General features: G+C 42.1%; 1 protein-coding gene across 5 annotated transcripts in view; it reads left to right on the top strand.

Annotated features, from left to right (window-relative positions):
• Positions 1–17,898, top strand: part of NRXN3 (neurexin 3) — a 1,488,306-nt gene that overhangs the window by 432,803 nt on the left and 1,037,605 nt on the right. For all 5 annotated transcript variants that reach the window (XM_045562522.1, XM_045562514.1, XM_045562538.1 and 2 more), the window contains 2 exons: positions 3,980–4,418; positions 8,419–8,802. In XM_045562522.1, the coding sequence (XP_045418478.1) occupies positions 3,980–4,418; positions 8,419–8,802 (823 nt within the window). The remainder of the gene's footprint in view (positions 1–3,979; positions 4,419–8,418; positions 8,803–17,898) is intronic.

Here is a 17,898-nt window from a genome sequence, read left to right as displayed (position 1 = left end):
ATAAAGGATCAAGTCCTGGTTATGCCCTTAATGTGCTACGTGATCTTGGGCAAGTACCTGTCTCCTCCTCTGAGCCTCATGTCTGTGAAACAGAACTAACACCACCTGTTTCACTTGCTTATCTTGGATGACAGACAGTAATGTTTTTAAAGTGCCTGGCACATGGCAGGCTCTCAATAGGTGGTAACTATTTTGATTATATTGTTCCTGTTCTCATAGATTGCCTTACTCCTGGTATTGTTTTGGCGTCTCTCTGTATCAGGGATCATGGAGAAATACAAGCATATTTGTTCTGAGAGACTTTCTGTTAACTCTGAGACTCTGTCTTCAGCTGTTGTACTGTCTGGCTCCTAAGCAGGAGTCACAAGTTCAAACAGCAGTCTTTACAAGTCCATGGGTGGAGGAGGAAGACCAGCTTGTCACTCTTTGTGACTCTGCTCCTCCACCTCTCAGGATGTGACATCTTCCCCCATGGGGAGTCATTTCTACTTTGTCTTTAATTGCTCCTTGTTGAGGCGACTTGTCAGACAAGGCTGCTTTCTGTCACTTGATGCCACATCTCCTCCTAGTTCAGTCAGTCAGTCGGGGACATGCATTGAGTTGAGAGTCTGACTTTACAGAGAACGCTGTACTGGATATTAATTTGCAGGGTGTGGGTAGGTGCATGCCCTGCCATACTTACCCAGGGCACTTCTGCACGGCCACGGCTATGGTCTACACGGAGTGAGTGGGTGGGTGCGGAAGGCGAAGATGCCAGCAGTGGAGCATTTCAGTTGAGTACCAAGGGGTTGTAAGACCCTTGCCCTCCTGTCTCTTCTGGGTAGGAGAACCTCCACAGAACCTTAGTTCAGCGCCCTGTCAGTTTCTAACAGAACCCCAACACTGCTGGAGAAGAAGATATACTATTATTTCTTCCTAGGTTTGTGTACCAGTTTAGAATTTTCTGTCCGGCTATATATAGCATCCTATTTGATCTTGACAGCAGTCTTTGGGGGAGCGAGGGGGACAGTTTGTAGAACAGGTATTAAGGCTCCTACCTTTGGAAATAAATAAAATGGGACTCAGAAGCGCTACCCAACTGCCAGTGACAATGGTATTGGTTCTTTTTTCATCACGGTAGAAAGTCTATATAAATGGACAGGTAATTTCAGGGCCACGGGGTAGATGGAGAGCTCACCTTCAAGGAGCCTTCCAGAGAAGTCTGGTTATCTCTGTCAGGCCAGTTTCTGGCCCTTCATTCCCCTGCCCATTTCTCCAGGGTTAGTCACTTTATTCTTTATTCTTTATTCTGGTTAGTCACTTTCTATCCCTGTCTCAGCTATATGCCTTTGTCACGGAAGAGTTCCTCTTTGCAGCCACTGTATCCCTTTAAAAGGCTTTTTATTTTTCTCTTTTTCCTTCTGTCCTTAGACTCCTGTAGGGATATCTGAGCTCTCTTTCTATTTACTGTTCAATGGAGCCAAGCATCTGTCTGTCCCTTTGGGATGAGCTATTGTTATACATTAATAATTAACCTTTACAAGGAACTCTAGTCATAGCCATTTAACCCAAATGCAGGAAAAGCCAAAGTTTGGTTATGACACAGAGATCTCACATGCTGAGGCATAATAGTGGGGATTATAAAGGAGAAGCTGTCAGTCATTAAACTTTTATCGTTTCTTTTCTGGTTCACTCACTTGAGTGATTGTCTGAGGATCCTGCTGTATTTCCTTTTGCACACGGCCAGTCCAGAAGAGCTAAAAGAAGAAATTCAACCTTTGAATTGGGAAGTTGAGCGTGCATGATTTTCCATAGAATGTTACAGCTGATCTTCATGGATGCTGCAAGTGGGGCCTAGTTCTGAGTTTCTACAGTGGTAAAGCACATGGATGCTGTAGCCCAGCTACCCAGGTTCAAGTCCTCGTCTGCCACTTACATCCACTGTGTTCCTCGACTGTTCTCTGTGTCAGTTTCCCCATCTGTAAACTGAGGGAATGGTTATAGGTATCTCAAATGGGTATTTTCAGGTAAAGGGATGGTCGGTGTTAAATCCTTACTATAGTGCCTGGTAGTAAGTGCCCAGTGAATGCTAGTATCATTATTTTCAATGTTCTTGAATATAGTTAAGTCCATGGTCAAGGTTACATAATAGCTGAGGCATTTTCAATATTTTGTCATAGTTACATATTACTCTTGTAATACCTGTTAGAAGGCAGATGACTGTTTGATTCTCTCCTAGTGATGGGGAGGTAAGGAAAATAGTTCTGCAGTTGGATGTTGGGGATTAAATGATACATACTAGAATGACCCATCCAATTTAACTTTCTCTCATAGGGATGAAGAGATGAGACTTATTTTGGCACTTAAGCCTTGTTTTATTGAAAATGGAGATTATAATACAACCTTGTAAGGGCTGTGGAAAGGATGAAATGAGATTAACAATAACCACAGCCACTCCCCCCAATAGCTGAGACTTTTGTGCCCATATTATGTGCCATTTCTAAGTGTTTTATGTGTGTTAGATCAATTTATCCTTACCAAATAGTTTACTGCTGTATTCCCATTTCCAGAGAAGGAAACAGACCCCCGGAGAGGTTACTTTGCCAAGATCACATAGCTTATAAGTAGTGGATGTGGAATTCAAACCTAAATCGTTTCTGACTTAAAATTTGAATAAGATAATGTAAAGAAAATAGCAAAGTGGTTGGTATGGTGAAAACCCAAATCTTAGTTCCTTTCCCTTTCATTTTTTAAAAATTATTGTTGTATGGATGTGACATCACCCAGAGATCCAAGCACTAGCCACCTTCTCAGAGCACTACATCAAAATTCAGTTCTAATAAGAGTAAAACTTTTTTGAAGTTCTAATTTTGGGGAACAAGATTAATTCCTGCTTTTACATGGATTACACCTGGTTTAGAAAGCCATAGTAGGTTTTTTGTTTTTTGTTTTTAACTGGTATCCTCACCTTCTCCACCTACCCTCCCATTGTGCAGGACAATGGCCATGGCTGTACAGAAGTGAACTGGCACCTTGGGTAGGGCACAGAGGCAGGAAGCCCTGCTGGACCCCCTTACAAGGCAAATTAGTATCTGGCACAGTGTTCTCTGTAAAAGCAGACTGTCAACTAAATAAATGTACCCAACTGAATATGTGAATTAGCGTTTCAGAATGTCTCATTTTAACACTATACAGAGGGCATATGCAATGTGCAAAAAACACAGAGCTCTGTCCCTACCAACTCTTAATACTTAATCATTTTTTTAAAGTAATAGATTTACCTAGTTAAAAACAAAGTCAAATAATGCAAGAGGTTACCATGAAAAGTAAGTCTCCCTCCCACTCCTGAATAGTAATCTCACACATCTACTCCCCAATGACAATTTTATAGTTCCAAAGAAGTTGTATGCTTATATGAGCATATATACATAATACCCTCACCTTCCCCCCCCACACTTTTACACAATGATAGGATAATGCACACTCTGTCCTGTTCCTTGCTAATTTCTCTTAATGACATGACTTGGAGATCTTGTATGTCAAAACCAAAAGCAATACCTCATTGTAAGGGCTGTATAATATTCCATTATAAAGATATATCTTCTGTTATTGATGGTCATTTAGTTTTTTTCTGGTCTTTTACTAAGGATGCTTCAGTAAATATCTTTGTATGAAGTATTTACATCTGTGCAGCTCAATCTCTCTTGATTTTTATTTGCAAGCTCAGATTGTATAAATTTCCAACAACACAGGAAATTGGCCAGAAGAAGAGAGACAAAAGAAATATCATGGAAATATGGAGGCTTATTCAGAGCTTTTGTGCATAAGAGACATTTCACAGATGCTTTTCTGAGTCTTGTGTGTCATGTTTCTCATGTTGTTTCAGACTATTATGTCCTGAAGCCTCTTCTCGGATCACTTTTCCAGGTGCCCAGTGAGTGATGGATGGATACGATTTGCAAGATTGATTCATATGGCACTTTTGTTTGGCTTTTGACAGGTTGTTTATAAGAATAATGACATCCGTCTGGAGCTGTCTCGCCTGGCCCGGATTGGGGATACCAAGATGAAAATCTATGGCGAAGTTGTGTTCAAGTGTGAGAATGTGGCTACGCTGGACCCCATCAACTTCGAGACCCCGGAGGCTTACATCAGCTTGCCCAAGTGGAACACTAAACGTATGGGCTCCATCTCCTTCGACTTCCGCACCACTGAGCCCAATGGCCTGATCCTCTTCACTCATGGAAAACCCCAAGAGAGGAAGGATGTGCGGAGCCAGAAGAACACAAAAGTAGACTTCTTTGCCGTGGAGCTCCTGGATGGCAACCTGTACTTGCTGCTTGACATGGGCTCTGGCACCATCAAAGTGAAGGCCACTCAGAAGAAAGCCAATGATGGGGAATGGTACCACGTGGACATTCAGCGAGACGGCAGATCAGGTAGGAAGAGGCAGGGTGCGTAACAGACTAGGGGAAAGCTGCAGTTTCTCAGTTTGTTTCCTGGCTTTATATTTTTTATGTTAATTCTTGTACTTGCATGTTTGTTGATTCTTTTGCTGTTCTCTTTAATGGTTGTTGTAAAATTATGTTTCTGAACAAGACACCCATCTCATAGATGGCTCACATTCCCCACTCATCTCTCCCATCACTCACTGCACCATGGTCGCAGTGATAACTCTACATCCCGGGAGCTAAGGACAGTTTTACAAGTAGCATTTCCGCTGCTACCAAAGCAACTGTCATGTCACTGGTGTGATGCCCTCCTCCGCTGCTTTTTTCTCCTTTTTCTCATCACCATGGAAACCAATTGTGACATCACAGATGCTGCATTAGGTGATTACTCTGTAGGATAAGCTTTATCCTGCAAGAGTTTATGCAAGAATAATTGGCAAGAGTAATGTTGCATGGGGAAATTATGACAAGAAAGGAAAAGGCAAATTGATTTTTCCTAAAGTCATGTTCAATTTAAAGCCTTCCTTTGGTGTAAAAGCCTATATTTCACTCTTTGCTCAGACCTCACTAACTCTCCCTTCCTTTTCATAACCTTTTACATTTGGTTTAAATGGCTTTGTTTGTTTCTGCAGCTGCAGATCAAACAAGCTAGCCCTAGGCAGTACATAGCCACTCTGGAATTGTAACAAAAGGGGGAGGGGGCACACAGAGAGAGTCTGGGGTTTTTGAATGCTTGAACAGTCTGCCTAGCTTTCTATGGACAATGTGGCAATGAAGGTCACGTTCTGTGCTATCAGAAAGGGCATTTCCCCAAGAGCAGCCATTAGAACATTTGAATTTCAAACTCATTTCCTGATTCCCCATTTAGGTGGTATATACTCAAGAAGGATCTTGGCTACACGTGCTGTATTTGTAGGGATTCACTTTCCTGGTGAACATATAGAAGTCTTCATTCGGGCATTTTCTTTCTAGGTGCATTTGGCCAGTAAGAGAAAGCAATAGGTTCCCCAAAAGGCTGAAGCCAGGAATAGCTGAGCTTTGGTGGGATGGCTGTTTTGCATAATTCCGGAACTGGAGGGATGGTACAGATGAGCAGTATTGCCTTTAGGAAGAGCTGGATGGGCGCTGTGCAGAGGGCAGACGGGTGGCAGATTGCAGCCCTGGGTGTTTTATTGCCCAGTAGGAATCTTTATTGATTGTTTGAAATCTGATCAGAACCAAGAGGCTTCAAATTAAATGTGCTTATTGAGCAAGAATGAACAGTTTGTGCTTTTTTAACAGAAGAACACACACACAAAATTAATTTCTCTGGAAGCTGAATCTCTCTCTCTCTCTTTCTCTCTTTCTCTCACTCTCTGTTTATCAATAAAATGTCAGCAAGGGCAGAGTCGGAAAGCTATTCCAGAATTACAAAGAAAACACTGCTGCTGGTTTTTAAGACCATGTGTTGGGGTCTCCGGAGCTGGGTCATGGTTGAAGGTTTTGTGTTTGACAAACAAAACCTTGACACAGCTTAAAAGTTACTTATCTGTGTAACACGCAGGCTAGAACACACAAAATTGCCATATGTTTATTTCTGTTTATTCCCAATACTGATTGCTTTTACAAGTAGAGTCGCTATTTTGTTGTTGTTGTTGTTGTTGTTAGAACCCATCTTCAACAAATATGTTTGGATTTCAGAAGCGATAGCATTGGGTGATTCTTTGAAGGACTGATGGAATTTGATCAAAGCCTATAAAAATTTATTGAGTAAACAAATAATTGTCTTGTGAAAACATTATGACTTAAAATTTTAATATGATCTGTTCAACTTTCATGAGGATGTTTTCTGGTATATTTAGTTATAAACCCATACTAAAATGGATAGTTATAGAAACAAGTATATCTAAGTGTGGCACCTCCTTCCCTGATTACTGTGAAGAAAAATATGACTGAGAGGTGATCTAAAATAAAACTTTTATGATCACTCACCAGTTGGGGAAATTGAGTCTTAAAACTTGATAAGTGCATTCAAAACAGTTGTGGTCACAAATTCAGAGAACAGATTTTCCTTAGGATATATTTAAGGCTCCAAAATTTAAATCAGTCTTATTACTGTCCTTATTTGGCAATAGATGTTCCTTCCCTTTAGCTGGGGATCAGATTGGCCCTGTGGACACACGGGGGGTAAAGAAAGGAGACTGTGCAAGAGAGAAGATGATAAGAGGCAGAGATCTCAACTTCCTCACTTGTAAAATAGAAACTAATATTATTACTCCTATCTCATAAGATTGTATTGAGGGTCAAGTCCAAAAATGCACATAAAATAGTTAATATGGTGGCTAGGACATTATTGTTGTTATGTAGGTTTTTGAAAGATTAAAAAACAAAACTGCAAAGCATATTTCTCTAGGAGAACAGTGTGGAGGGAGTAGGGGAAGCAGATTGTTAGCTTAACCACTCTCACCACCAAGACCCTCAATAGCCTTTCTCCTTGTCAACTCTCATGCTGACTGTGTAATTCAGAGTCTGTGCCACATGTTGACCTCATTTGGTCTTCTCAGCCCTCCAGGGTGCGTACCTTTCATCACTGAGGGGATTGAGAGTCAGACAGAAGTGAAGGCTCACTGACAGATGGCACAACCCAGTTATCTTGATACCAATAAAGCACTTCAAGGATAATAAATATATATATTTTTAAAATTTCAGGCAGGTGTTTGGATATCAGTTAGTCCATGTCCTTAATTTTACAGTTCAGGAAGTTGAGCTGTAAAGTGGTTCAAAGACTGGCCTAGGGTCAGAAAGCCATTTAGGACTAGAATCCCTGTTCCCAAGTTCCCAGGTCAGTTTCTGGGGTTACATCATTTATAATCTCATTTGATATCTTTAATCCTACCTCCTGCCTAGGTCTATCTTTTTGTTTGACTTTACCTCCTGCTCACTCCCTCTTACCCCCTCCACTCTAAGCCACACTCATTCCTGCCTCAGGGCCTTTGTACGTGCCACTCTTTCTGCCTGCCATGCTCTTTCCCCTGGACTTCTCGGGCTGGATCTTTCCTAACATTCTGGTTTCAGCTTAACTATTAGCCACACAGAGAGGCCTTCACTGACTATACACTTTAAAGTAGAACCCGTGAATTGTTGCCACACCACCCATTTTACTTCTTCATATCACCTGCCTTAGCTAATTTCTCTCCTTTACCAGGGTGATTATTTGGAACATTGGCTCAAGGAGAGGAGAGATCTGCCTATCAAGTTCATGTCTGTGCCTAGAACTATACCAGAGACAGAACACATGTTCAATGAATATTTATTAAATGAATAAATAAACCTGTTTCAATTAAAATTTATCAAAGGGAATGCTCAAAATACTCGCTGGAAGAGCTGGTAGTTAATGCCCAGTCTAGAGGGTACCAGTGCATGGAAGGAGAAACAGAAGAGAAAATTCCTTTTGGCGAAGAAGACTGCAAATACTCATGGAGCTCTTACTCTGTCCCAGGCATTATTAGAGGAACTTTACGTATATTAACTCATTTAATCATCACACCAACCTGTGAGGTGGGGACAATTTTCCCATTTTCCAGATGAGGAAATTGAGGATCAGGAAGGTGATGTCATTGCTTCAAGGTTATACAGGTGGTACATGTTAGAGCTGGGGTTAACATACAGGTGGGAACTGTGCTGCTGTCAACCTGTAGGGTATGCTGCCTCTCAGGACTGTGAGGGAGAGGAAAGATACAATAGGTGTTAGGTCACTGGGATTTTCCTGGGTCTTTCTAAGGGCCAGGCTGTCTCAGCTGGCAGAGATTGGAACCAAATGGCCTACATCGTCCTTTCTATGTGCTTGCAGCCTTTCATTCTCTTGTTTGCATTTTTCTCTCCTGGCCAGGAAGCACTGGTCTCAGCACTCACCTGTTGGGCTCCTTTCATTTGGTCAATCAACTGATTGGCCTCACCTGAGATGCCAAGCGCGCTGTTAGCTCACTCTGTGTCTGTTCTCCCACCCCAGGTACTATATCAGTGAACAGCAGGCGCACGCCATTCACCGCCAGCGGCGAGAGCGAGATCCTGGACCTGGAGGGGGACATGTACCTGGGCGGGCTGCCAGAGAACCGCGCCGGCCTCATCCTCCCCACCGAACTGTGGACCGCCATGCTCAACTACGGCTACGTGGGCTGCATCCGCGACCTGTTCATCGACGGGCGCAGCAAGAACATCCGACAGCTGGCGGAGACGCAGAACGCGGCGGGCGTCAAGTCCTCCTGTTCACGGATGAGCGCCAAGCAGTGCGACAGCTACCCCTGCAAGAACAACGCCGTGTGCAAGGACGGCTGGAACCGCTTCATCTGCGACTGCACTGGCACCGGCTACTGGGGAAGAACCTGCGAAAGGGGTGAGTCGGCTGGCCTGAACGGCAAACGAGGATCTGAGTGGGGTGGAGGTGTTCCGGTTGTGTTCCTGGACAGCCCCAGCTTTTGTACCTACCTGAGCTTGCTTTCCTACAAAGAAGAGTTTTGGAGTTTACTGATTTACTGATCATCACCCTTTCTAGTTCTGAGTGCTTGGATTTGTTTGGCTAGCATTGGGGTGCAGAAATATTAGTGTAAATATTAGCATGATTGGGATACTTTTTTGATTAAGTATTTTTGATTTAGAGAGGGCAGGTAATTCTCTTTTGGGATTCCGTGAGGGCTGACCAACTGGCTGTTTCATTTCTTCATTTAAGTCATGCTTCTTTAATGCTTTCTGCAAGCTAACTCCTGAGTCGGGCTTTAGAAATACAATATTGAACAAGGAAGATCCATCCGTCTTTATGGAGATTGCTGCCTAGCGGAACAGTTAGCTATTAAATAATTCATTGCAAACGTGTTGAGGTTTAGGAGAGGCAGTGTGATGTATTGGTTAAGAACATGAACTCTGGGGCCAGACTGGGTGAGAAATCTGGCCCTCATGGAGAGGTGTGAACTTCATTAAGATAATCAATATCTTTGAGACTTGATTTCCACATTTGTAAAATGGAGATAATCAGGCACCTACCTCACAAGATATTGATTATGATTAAGTGAGTTAATAGTTCCTGAAATGTGGTGAGCAGTTAATAAATATTAGTGATTATTATAGTCATGATTATTATCATCGACATCATTAAACAGAAGGTACAGAGAAATTTGGGATGCCTTTGCAAGGGAACCCAACATTCTGTGGGGGTTCTTAAAAAGCTTTTGCAAAGAAGAAATATGTGAGTTAGGACTTGAAATATGAGTAAGGAGTTGGCTTGGCAAAGAAGTAGGGGGAAGGACTGTCACTTAGACAGGAAGGACAACATGTACCAAGGGACAGATGTGAGCAAGCAGACACAATTAAGGAGCGGAACAAAGTCCAGAATGGACTGGAAGCTTTGTTCCTTTATGGAAAAAGTTCAGAATGGAATTGGAGGTGGGGGACAAAGGGTATGAGAGGTGGCTGAAGAGGTGGGGGCTGACCCTTGAGAACAGGCCAGGATGTTGAGAGGGGCCCCTTTCCATTCACTGCTTTAGCATCTTACATTTGCACTGATTTGGGCAAAGGGAAGAGATACAGGTAAGCATAGGAGATTCCAGTCCATAAGATATATCCAGATTGCATCTTGGTCTATTTTTCATATGCCTAGCACAGAATCAAGCTGGCTGTCCCTGGGTTGTCAGCCTCTATTTCTCATGGAAGGATAATGTACATAGTTACCAAGTTTTTGCGGAGAGCATAGCTCTAAGGCATTGAGGATACTGCATCTCTAGTAGATGTAGTTTCTTCCCTCAAGAAGCTTCTGATTTATTTAGCTGATGAGTTAAGAGATCTACACAAGAAGGTATAATAAAATGGTACAAGGCAGCAGCATGGGCTCTGTTGGCGGACCAGAGTAGGAGGATGTGAAGATTCAGAGAAGGGAAGAATGTCTTGAGGAGAGACCTGAAGGATCTTATTCCTGAAGATCACCAGTGGTCAGGAATTGTTTAAGTATCAGAATTTTGGTGATGGAGAGGGATCCTGGAATAGGGCCTGGATGACTGGTGAGAAGGTATTTCCAAAGACTGGTTTTTATGAGATCAACTGTGTTAGTAGTTAAGATGTATTTCAAGAAAACTGTAAACCTTTCTTACAGTCAGACCAAAAAACAGAACACAGGACATTGGGACAAAGGAGAGAAAGAGAGCTTTCTTAGAGCTTATGGAATTTGAATTCAGATTCCCTGAATTTTCAAAGCAGCAACACCAGAACTTGAGCTAAGAGGAGTAAGTAGCCATCTGGAACAGAAATAGGCCACATAGGCTGGTCAGTCTGTCAAGTGCCTGAACTTTTTCCAAATATCATTGTAGGGTAGCCTACCCTGGTGCTAGCTTGGGAAGATAAAAAGGTCACTCCACCTCGGAGATGCATGAGACAGGCTTGGCGTAAGCCAAAGTATTGTGGATCTTTTGCTGTCTACAGAGGTAGTTTAAGAACCAAATGTCACCTTGGACATCTCACTTCTTCCTCTTGGATCTCTTAACTCAAGGGCCCTGTGGTTGTTGGAGGCGGGCAGCAGAGACTTTAGCCCGCTGTGCAAGGTATCTCTGAGCTCACCTATTCCAAGGGCAAATCAATGGGAGTTGGTCCAAAATTTGCCAAGTACAGTGAAAGTCATTGCACCCTTTACATTGTCACTTCTGACTAGTCATTAAAAGGCAGCTGATTGGGGATATATGAGGGACAATTATTCTTGGTACAGTGCAGCTACGAGTCATCCATTCTGGCCAAATGAGAAGGAGCTCAGCAAATGTAAGACATTTGATCTATACATCGCTCAAATCCCAGACGGTTCAACTGATTGTTTTGTTCCCCCACTAATTGTTTTTTGCCCCTGTATTGTTCCTGACACCATGTTCAGAATGAATCAGTGGAGTGTGAAAATGATAGGACTTCACTCTGCTAGCATAGAAAATAGAGCTTCCCAATGACATTGTTTTTCTTTATTGAAACTGATTCCTCAGTGGTGACTCTTGAGGATCTTTTCTTCATTTTTCCTATGTGCAACAGATGTTCACTGAAGCCCTAGTATGTTTGAGGGGCTACGTTTGATGCTGGAATTAAAAAAAAATCAACAACAAAAATCCAGCACAGCCCCTACTTTTGATCAAGCGGTGTATACTCCTCCCAAGGAAACAGAGGGCAATGTGGGAAATGTTTAATGTGTGGCAGATGTGATGCTGGGGGTCTGTAGGGGAATAGCAGGGCAAACAGGTGACAGTGGCCACTTCTATATAAAGGGGAGCAGTGGTGAAGACAAGAGGACCCAAGGTTTCTTGGATTTTCTTGGCCCCTATTTCTGACAAAACCATGGGCTCTTTCTACTCTTGATACTCAGTATCCATTCTAGGTTCTTCTGAAAAGTGGTGGAGAGAAAGTTGCCCTGTCTACCATAACAACATCAACTTGGTCACTCAATTTATCAAACTGTCTCTAATTATTTTCCTAGAAGCATTAACCCAAAGCCTAGAATTTATCATTTGTACTAGATATGATAAGCCTAAGGGATTAATAATTCCTAAGGCTATGTGTCCCACTGAGTTCAAACTGTGCTCAGACTGTACTGGAGCTTCCTAGGGGATGAGTGCCTTGGCGTTGCTGGCCCCACAACAGGAATGGGAGTGTTAGAAAGAGGCACTTGTGTATATAAAATGCAGAAAACACAGGTGGAATGCTGACAACTGGAATTCAGAGGTGGCCACTGCCCAGGTCAGACACCAGATCAAAATAATCCAAGGACCCAAGCAAAGTGAGCAAGCAGATCCGTCTAAAGGACAACTCTCATATCAAAGTTGTTAGCCTAAGATAAGAGGAAAAGGCAAAGGAACTAGGAAATATATGAGCATATAAGACTAAGATTAATTTGCATGGGTATCTTTCTCTTCTAGTAAGATTGAATGACTGTTGTGTCCACCCTCATGAGAGTGCTTCTACTGCCTGTGAAGATGAGCAACTCTAAATCTTGACAGCTGAAAATTGTCTTGATACCGTATCGAGATTTTTTTCAGCATTATCTGATACTATTCTAAGACAATGTAGATATCTCTACCCATCCCAATTGTTCAGCTCTAATTATTTTGGTTTGCTATTCATAGTGATGTGGGAGATGTCCCCATGACATGAAAAACAAAGGCCTGTTTTAGCTACTTAATTCTAATCAGTTGGTTGAAATGCTTTAATCTACTGGAAGGCCACCTGCTGTTCTTTGACGTCCTGTTGGACAGAGGCCAATCTGGCTTATCTTCAGTCTGTTCTGGAGTTCTTGTTTCTTAAGAAAATATGGTCATCTGACCTGGGACAACATAGGAATCTTCTTGCCAGTGTAGCCAAACAGTTTAGTCCAATTGATGAGAGTCAAGTCCCAATAAGGCAAGGCCAAGGACTTGATTTATTTGTGGACTATCAAGCTTAAATTTGAGGCCACTGCTGATTCTGTCATCTTACCTGGATGGCTTTTTCTAAATGTATGCTAGCATTTATTTGGAAAAAAGTAAACAAGGCTCAGCACAACTTCATCCCTATGTTAAGAAAAAAATAACCTACAGTGCAGGGCTTGGGGGCAGGAGTCTCATGGTTAATGTTAAGCATGAATTTTGGAATCAGGCAGACCTTGATTCCTGTGTTGGTTCTGCAACTTACTAGCAAGATGATGTACAATAAGTACTTAATTCTAAGCCTCAGTTTTCTTACCCATGAAATAGAAATGGCAATACTTACCGGTTCAGTTTCTTTCAGTTGCAAGCTATAGAATTGACCATGGCTACCAGAGTCAAGGAAGTGGATTTACTCGGTGATTATTGATCAAATGTAGATCTCACTAACTGTGTCTTAGAAAGGGAAGCAGAGAGGCTCTGGGGAACCCAGGACACCACAATTGATGTTCCTTGACCTACATGTTCTGGATTTTTCCATTCAGAGTTTGCCTTTTCCAGAAAGAGAACTCGATTGGTCCAGTTTGGTTCATCTTTCTGTCCCTCTACCAGTCAGCTCTGTGTAGGTGGGCAGTATTACCGAGAATAGATTTTTTGAGAGTTCCCCCACGTGTACATATTGGGGTGATTCCTTGAGAGGAGACATATTTGGGAGCCAGAACCATCCTACCCATATCCTAAGATTGTTAAGAAATTCAAGGACAAAATGTTTTTAACTGTTAAATACAGTGGCTGGCATATAGCATTTATGGTGATAGTCCCTTATTCAGGGCACTTTTTAAGGAGAGTGGGCAATGATCTAATAAGGAAGAGCCAGTTGCAGTATCTGCCACACCCTATTCTCATTGGGACAGTGTCCTGTGGAGTCCTAAGCCTTCTCCTCATTTGGGTGTGTCTTGTTCACTCAGGGCAGGTATTTGAGATAGGTCAGGTATTTCCAAGAGATCAGATGGGGATCAACTTTTCAAGTTCTTCTTTGGAAGAAGGTGAGAGGTCTGAGTCTCCTGGGAGATGTCTGTGCAGTGGAACAGCTCGGATCCTCTTCCAGGATAAATGGTGCCTTAGATTTTTTTAAAATTCTAAATTCTCCCCTATGTTCAAATGCTTTACTGCCCTGAGGCCTAGGGAATCAGTGGAATCACTAGCACTGGAGGCCACAGCAAAGAATGTAGACTACTATGTTTCCTTTAAGTCATTCAGCTTTAATAATTGGAAAAAAATTAATGCTATATAAGAATTATATGTACATTAAATAAAATTTAGAAAGCACAGAAAAGTAGCAAGAATTATGAAAAAAACCCACCCACTTCACAAACCTGAAAATTATTAATCATTTGGTGTAGTTTTCTGATCTTTCCCCAGTTATGGATGAGAGTTCTGTTTTCTTGTACATAGCTAGTAATCATGCCACACATAAAATTGTACCTTCTTCTCCTACCAAATAACATATTGCAGTCAACAATTTCTCTTCCTGGTTATGTATTATTTGTGTGTGTGTGCACACACACATATAATCTCATTGAATGGTTCCCTTAGTGCTCTTTCATGGTTAAGGTCAGGGTCCCCTGACCTATAAGGCAACATCTTATTATAGATGCCCAGTCACATGGAACTTCACATTTTTTTAATCATGGTTTTTATTTTATTTTTTTATTTTTTGCCACTCTTGCAGTCTGCTAAAAGAAAATATTTCCTGGGATCATGGAAACTGGATGCTTTTGAGAATATTAATTTGCAGAACCAAGAAAATGCAGTGGAGAGAGCAAATCTGCTCTTCTGGGTCCTCAGGATTCTATTTACCTGATATGTGCACCAACTGAAAACCAAGGATACAGATATTTTGAGGTCTCTCAAGCAACTCTTGTTCCAACAGGAAAGGCATGCAGGCAGCAGTGGCTCCCTCCCCACTTGTAGCCCCTCCTTTCAGGCAATCCCCCCAATTTCTGCTGTGTGCTCCTAAGACAGCAGCAGTGGCAGACTGTGCCTGGGAAGGGTGAGACATCATCACTCTCCGATTGTATCATTTGGATGCCACATGGAAATTGTGATGTCAGATCCAGTGATGTTACCTGTACCCAATCTTTGTTTTGGTGGGTGATTGAGGACTTGCAAGGCCTAAGAAGTTAACATCACTTTGACTTAGAGTAGCTGTAGAATGGTTAAAATTCATGACTTCTGACTCCTAATCCATTACACTTTCCATTAAATTGAGCAATCTTTTATTCATATCTATGTATATATATGAAGGAAATGCTGTTAAATATATAAACTCTACACACATACATACATATATCTATCCATCTACATATATATCTTAGAATCTGAGATTGTTGAGGGACAACCAGCACATTATGTATCTTTGTTTTCCCACAGTCTCTAGCACTGTGCTCTATATACATACTAGGTGGTTATTAAATGCTTGAGGGCCCCAAGACTCTGTCTTGGGACTCCTCTCTGTCCATATATTCCCCTTGGTACCCTTACCCATTGCCATGGTATTAAAGGTCATCTATATATTAGTGACTCCCAAATTGAGATCTCACCTTGGAATCCCAGATCTCTATATCCCCAGTTGTCTACCTGACATCTCCAAATCATATCACAGAAAAATAGAAATCTTGAGTTCTTCCTCCCTGTACCAGACTTTTTTGCTTTCAGTTTTTTCTATCTCAGTAGATGGCATCTACTGTCCTTGGGCATTTTCTTTTCTTTTTCTCCTGCAGTATTCAACTATCTCAGCAAATCCTGTCCACTCCTCATCTAAACCCATGCTGCATCTGTCTACTTTCTCCCTCTCCACTACCATCATCCTAAGTCAAAGCACACTTACACAGCCAGATAGCATGTAGTATATAATTATGAAAAACCCAACTTCGTTTTGTGCCTTCCCTAGAACATTCAGGTTAGGTTATTAAAATTTCTACATTCTCAGCACAGCCCTATCTGTGTTCAGTAGCTTGTCTTGCAGTGGCATTTGGTCCAGAAAAGTATAGGAAATGAAGCTATGATGCTTGTTTGGAATGAACTTCAACATTAACATAGGGATTCTGTAAACAGGCATCTAGCTCTTCTCTGTGTCAGGCTTTGTGAGCTGAGTCATGAGGATGCAAATTTCTGGAAGACATGTTTTCTGTCTTCCATGAGCCCACAGTGCAGCAGAGAAGATGGAGAAGTAATCTGCAAGCTGATATGCAGTCACCAAGGGCAATGCTTCAGGGAATAATCACAGGAAAGGCGATAACAATTAGAAAGCAAGATATGACTACTATGACATGCCACTTTATAACTGGCTCTGGATCCACTGACGTCTTGATCTGGAAACAACAGAAACCCTGGCTTCCAAGGTCAACTATAATAACGATGGTTTCTCTCTCTGGTCTCAATGCCATTAAGGAGGGGCTCTCCCTCATGGCTGTGCCCCCATTCCTCACGGATAGACAGGTCCTTTATTTAGATATGTGACCTTGAGATAGTTACTTGGATCCTCTGGCCTCTCTGTTCTGTAAGAATAAAATGAGGCAATAGGGTTTCATGCTCTCTCAGGGCCCTTTCAACTCTAAAACTCTGATTTTCAAATGTCATCACTTGGCAATGTCTTCCCATGTCCCGAGGAGAGGGATAAAGGTGAGTGAAGGGTAGGACAGTAATCTGCGGAACTGTCTGGGTTAGGAGCTGAGTTTAGTTATATCAGCACAGTAATAAAGTTTTCACTCCTGTTGTTCCTTTGAGAAAATGAGAAAATGAATACCTTGGGGTACTGAGTATACTTCAGGCCCATGATGCATGAGTTTTAATTGATGGATTAATGAATAGAACCTTGGATTTCTTAAAGGCATTAATAGGCTATCTCCTTTGTGGAGATATTGTTTACCCCTCTTGATGGATAATGACATGCATCCGATAAAGGGGCTTCCCAAGAAATACACAATTCATTGACATCAATCAAAGTGTCCCCATTTTTGCTTATCTATAGTTGCTTATGTCTTACAAATGTATCTCTGGTGACAACCACTGCATTGCTCAGATTCAGCCTCTTCTTTTTTCTCTTCCAGTTCTGCAAGTTTCCCTTTGCACAGGCACAGGATTTTATGATCCCAGGAAATGGTGCTATAGTCCATGAACCCTAGCTCAGAGTTATCCCACCAGGCCAGCATCTGAGGTACCCCCGATCACAGCTGCTCCTCTATTCCAGAGAAGAGGGTCAAGAAAGTAGATTCTAGTTATTCTGGAGTCTTGAAGATCCAGGGGTCTCAGAAGGACAGGCTTGGGACTTTGAAGATCTTTGAAAAATCTATACCTACACCTGCGTTCAGGCTGAGACTGTGAGGGTCAGCACTTCGGTGCAGCGCGTGACAGCTGCTTATGAACCACAGCACACCTGCTGCTGGCTGTGGTGCTGTCAAATGCAGGGACATGGTGGCCATTTACATTGCCACTCTGTATCTTTATTACTGCGTTTGCTAAAAGCAGCTTAACTGCCAGCAGACATCTGCCCATTATAATGCAATAAATTGAGACGCTGCTAAATTATGAGAAACAAGTGCTTTGAAATGCAGCACAAGGGGATCGTTGCAGGCTTTTCTAGCATCTCTGGCTGGCTTCATGTTTCTTTTCACAGATTGATGGATCCTTCTTCACTACGATTTGGATTAAGAGGAAAGGAAAAAAAAAAGAAAATTATTGAAAAAATTGTCCCTGTTCCATGTCAGGTTCTTAATGTACACTGGGCCATTTAACCCTCTTATCCACTCTGCAAGCTGCATACTATTATTCTCCTCATTTTCTAGATGAAGAAATTAAAGGTCTGATTCATTCCAAAGTACCTGTTGAGTGCAATGTGCCAGGGACTGTGTTGAGTACTTGGGATACAAAGGCATGATTGTGGTTCTCCTCATAAACATGTCATTATGTTCTGGTGTCCAAAGAAGGTTGGCCATCAGTGCAGGGAGCAATATCATGGAAGACATCATAGATTGGTTGACACTAGAGCTGAGGCTTGGTGGAGGAGCAGAAAT

This window comes from Lemur catta, chromosome 1 (genome assembly GCF_020740605.2).
Source record: "Lemur catta isolate mLemCat1 chromosome 1, mLemCat1.pri, whole genome shotgun sequence".
Lineage (NCBI taxonomy): Eukaryota > Metazoa > Chordata > Mammalia > Primates > Lemuridae > Lemur > Lemur catta.
Note: the sequence above shows the minus strand (reverse complement) of the source record. Positions and strands in the feature narration are given on the sequence as shown.